At 33.8% G+C, this 4,342-nt stretch overlaps 1 protein-coding gene across 1 annotated transcript; it reads left to right on the forward strand.

Annotated features, from left to right (window-relative positions):
• The first annotated feature begins 282 nt into the window (after window positions 1–282).
• LOC101256950 (mediator of RNA polymerase II transcription subunit 18-like) lies at window positions 283–1,686 on the forward strand. The gene is made up of 5 exons (XM_069296056.1): window positions 283–318; window positions 524–623; window positions 996–1,053; window positions 1,130–1,486; window positions 1,608–1,686. Exons 1-5 carry the CDS (start codon window positions 283–285, stop codon window positions 1,684–1,686), a joined length of 630 nt encoding a protein of 209 aa, XP_069152157.1.
• The last annotated feature ends 2,656 nt before the right edge of the window (window positions 1,687–4,342 follow it).

The following is a 4,342-nucleotide window of genomic DNA, read 5'->3' on the forward strand; positions in this document are numbered from 1 at the left end:
GAGTGCAAGCAAGAGTTTGATTAAAAAAAAACTGACTTGTAAGAGGTTTACTTATAAGAACATTAAACTTATTTACTCGTTTGGCAAACATCAAAAGTACTTATAAGCTAATATTTTCAAGTAATGCACTTCTCATATGAAGAGTGTTCACTCTGTTATGATTTTGGTTAGGTATCAGATTTTTCTTTTTTTACTCTTCAGTTCAACTTAATTTATTTTTTAATTCACAGGTGTGTTATAAAGAATTTGTTGCACGTGTGTTAGAATAAATTGAAGTGAGAAATGGAGTGTGTTGTTCAAGGAATTATTGAGACTCAAGTAAGTTCCCCCTATCTCTCTTTTTTCTTATTTTATAATTAGTAAGGTAAGGTATGTTACTTCTAAAAACTGGCCCTGCAACATTTTGAAAAGATATTGATACTACTAAGACAGATAATTGAATTAGCTTTTGATAGCCCCCAATATTTCTAAAATTAAGGCTCCGAGTAAAACATTATGCCCATTTTAGTAAACATACCTGCAGCATGTCGAAGCCCTTGAAATTCTGCTTCAAGGGCTTTGTGGTGTGCGTAAACAAGGCTTAAGGATCCATGAATTGTGCCTCAAAAGTGTTCCAAACTTAGGTAAGTGAGATTTTTCGTTGAATTGTTAGGTACTAAGAATTAACTCAATGGTCAGGTATGTATTGATGTGATTGAGACAAATGTTTGTAACCATCAATGCAATCATATGGAGGTTTGCTCGCCTTAGAGTTTTGACATATATAAATGTTTCGCAGTTGTCTACATATGATCACATTTCACATATTTGTTTAAGACTAATTTCTCCTCTTGGTTAGACAAGAATAAAAAAAAATTATGATCATTCAAATGTAATTGGTAAAATAATGTCTAAAAATCATTTATGGCTTCTCCCATTATTTTCCTTTTCCCCTTTCCTGCTTGTTTTGTTTGTGGGTTATATTGACCTTGTGGTCTGTTGCTTACCATTCTCAGGGTCCGTAGAATCAAAAATACAGCTCGTATGTGATCTTGAGAAGCCCGAAGACACATGGTAAGAGATTTGGTTCGTTGTGCGCCTGTTTCTGAGGATACATGAAGCCTAACATTTTTTATGTGATCAACAATAGGACTGTTAGGCATGTTGGTGGTCCGATGATAGGTTCTGGAGCTGAAAAAAGCTCATTCTTGGTGAGACCAGTGCAAGAAAGCAAAATAACCAAGAATGCACAAATCTTCTTTAAAAATATTGGCTACAAGCTAGACCACAAGCATCTGAGAGTCGGTTTTGCATTTCATTTCCAAAAAGATGCCCTGATAACTGTAACAGTTTCATCCATCAATAAGATTTTTAAACTTCATGCTATCGATGATGCAGTGTCCGTGACTCCAGGCACACATCTAGTTGAAGTGACCGCACAAACTGCATCTACGAATTATAATGAAGTTGTTGCGTCTGTATCGTCCTTTTGTGAATATCTTGCACTGTAAGCATCTTTATATTGGTTTGTTGTCCATAATAATAATTTGCTAGTTGTACCTGTTATAATATATTGTATCACTTTTTTGAATGAACATATGTTGAACATAAAAATGATTTTTTTTTAGGCTCCTTCATTTGTCAAAACCTGGTGTCTCAACAGGGGTTGTTCCTACCGCTGTTGCGTCTCTCATGTCGGATGGTTGAGGCACCAAGTAACTAAAATATAGTATTACTCAGTGCCATATTTCTGTCTCAAAAAAACTAAGTTTGTTACACAGTGACTGCTAAATGGCTGGAGTACTCTTGTTCTCTTTGATCTATAATCGTTTTCTCTTAGATATTTTATACTTTCCTTGTTGATGTGTTAAGCTCAAAGCACATGAAATGTTTAAATGTTTTTTGTCTGTGATTATTACAGTAAGCTTTCTGTTTCAAATATTATATGTATGTAATTGTTGATGATTTAGGAATGTGGATATTCGGATTAAGGCGGAAGTGACTTTTAAATTGTATATGACGAAAATACTGTAAAAATTATGCTAATTAAAGAACTTATTAAAGTACTTCACAAAAATTGTACTTAGTCATTAAAAAGTATCCTACAAGAAAAAAAAGTTAACATTTCTATCAAAAAGAAGAGAATTTGAGAAAAATTATGCTTGATTTGAAGTTTGAACTTTGATCAAATTTGTAGAATGCAAGATTGCATGTAGCTTACTTTTCATTTTAAAAGTTCTTTGTTTTGTTTGTGAAAATTTCACCTCTACCAAATGGTAATATTCACACACATGCAAATATCAAACTTCAAACGACAAGAAATTTTAGTATATGAAGTATTAGATAGCAATACAATATCAAATAAAATGTCTTAAAATCCTCTTTCCAAAGCCACTGAGTTTGCTAATTTTCAAACTTGTATGAGGGAGATATGCCTGTTTGAAGTTGGGTTATCTAGATAAGGAAAATTATCTGAACTTAAAAGGAGTATTTTGTTCTTTTCAATACCCAATTAATTATGTGGGTCTAAACTGAATTTGTTCAGTTTACGCACTCAAAATTCCCTGCTAGAGTTGTAGAGAAAAGAACTCAAGAGGAGAAAAGAGAAGAAAATGTCAAGATTCTTCAAGTTCTTGAGATTTTTGTTGTGGATTACACCAAGGATTTATCCCTAAGAGGTATGTGATTTCACGGAGCGTTGATTTCGTTCACCCACATACAAAATATGTTTAGTTCAGCGTAAACAACATCCTAAAAAGTTTAATTTTTGATGTTCTTGATGTGTGTTCTTGAATTTGATCGTTCTTGAATTGTCCTGAGATCGGTAAGTTTCTTGAGATAATTGTGTTGATTATTAGAGTTGTTTTGAGTTAGCTTATCGTGTACATGTTTTGGGTAATTGGATCAAATAAAGATTGAGAAAAAGAATAGAAATTAATCGAATTAAGGTCAGAAAAATAGTTGAAAAATTCGCCAGGAAAGCCTAAGGAGGAGCTGCTGCAGCACGCCCCAGATGCGCCCGAGAGGCTGGGAGGCGCGCCACCAGTGCGCTTGAAATGGGCCTCTGAACTTTAGGGCTAGCGCTGCTCCAACATTGTGCTTGAGATGTTTTCCCCAACCCATTTTCACAGTTTAGCCCGTTTTAGTCCTTGCAAAGTGTACTAACACTTCCGATTGATTCTAACTTCGCTAAATGAGTTCTAAACATATAGAAATTATCCATAAAGATGAGTGAAAAGCCATATCTATAGAGTTCTTAGAGTCATTTCAAAAGTATTTTAAAATTGTTTTTTGAACTTGTTTCTGTTGCCAATCAGTGTTAAGAAAATCAAAATTACTGGTTGTAATAAATTATTCAGAAACACGAAGTAATTGAGAATTTTAGAACCAGTAAATAAGATGAACATAAATTTATTTGTAAAAAATAATTTAATCTGTAAAACTTACCAGAATGTTGAATACTCTTTTATTTCTCTTTTTAGGAAGAAAATCAAGTCCACTGAATTCACAGTGTCCCCTTAAGGAAATTATTCCCCTCTAGTATCCGAGGTTTGATTTGGAATATAACCTCATAGGGTAAAATGATCTTAATAAGTAGAGTATTGATACCAAAAACTCTACTGTCAGCGAATCAATCCACAGCAGGAAAGTACACGAAGAAATATATGTTTTTAAGAAGAAGGAAGATCAGAAAATTCGTTAGTAAATATTCTGAATACTGAATGGTATTTATAGGCAAGAATAATATATTCTGAAAGGTTGCTACCCTTTCAGAATTGACACGACCATTAATGAAAGGTTGCAAACTTTCAAATGGTATTGACTGTTCCTGAAAGTTGCAACCTTTCAGAACAGTCATGGTGGAAAATTTTGAATATAACGGAATTTAAAACGGGTCACTCGCGCGGATCCGAGTCGGGTCGGGTTAACTAAAAAGTTGAAAACATTTCGGTTAAATTCTGTTATCAACTAATTTATTGAAAATAATTTTTGGCCATTTAAATTAATTAATAAATAATTAAAATAAATTTTATCTAAAAAATTATCTCTCGATCGATCATTTGCCAAAGCTGAAGCCGAAGCCGAAGCGAGCGAGCGACAACGACGACGGCGCGAGGGGGGTCCCTCTTTCCAACCCTTTTAACAATTAATAGGAGTGTTTATTTATTTAAATTCTCCTATTTTCATTTCCATTACCGATGAGGGACTATTGTCTTTTTCAATAAAGCATTAGAGGACTTTTCAAGTTCCCAACCTTTCAAGTTCTAAACTTTTTAAATTCCTCTCCTTCCCTCTATTTCCCATCAATTCTTGCTACATACCCAACAATCCCCCACATTGATGGGGAATAGTTATAACATAG

The sequence above is a fragment of the Solanum lycopersicum genome, chromosome 3, assembly GCF_036512215.1.
Source record: "Solanum lycopersicum chromosome 3, SLM_r2.1".
Classification (NCBI taxonomy): domain Eukaryota; kingdom Viridiplantae; phylum Streptophyta; class Magnoliopsida; order Solanales; family Solanaceae; genus Solanum; species Solanum lycopersicum.

What these genes read in the sequence shown, in the direction of transcription:
- LOC101256950 (XM_069296056.1), top strand. Translation starts at nt 283, where the DNA reads ATGGAGTGTGTTGTTCAAGGAATTATTGAGACTCAA. An exon ending in AAGGAATTATTGAGACTCAA is followed by an intron (nt 319 to 523) that starts GTAAGTTCCCCC and finishes ACATACCTGCAG; the next exon opens with CATGTCGAAGCCCTTGAAAT. An exon ending in CAAAAGTGTTCCAAACTTAG is followed by an intron (nt 624 to 995) that starts GTAAGTGAGATT and finishes TACCATTCTCAG; the next exon opens with GGTCCGTAGAATCAAAAATA.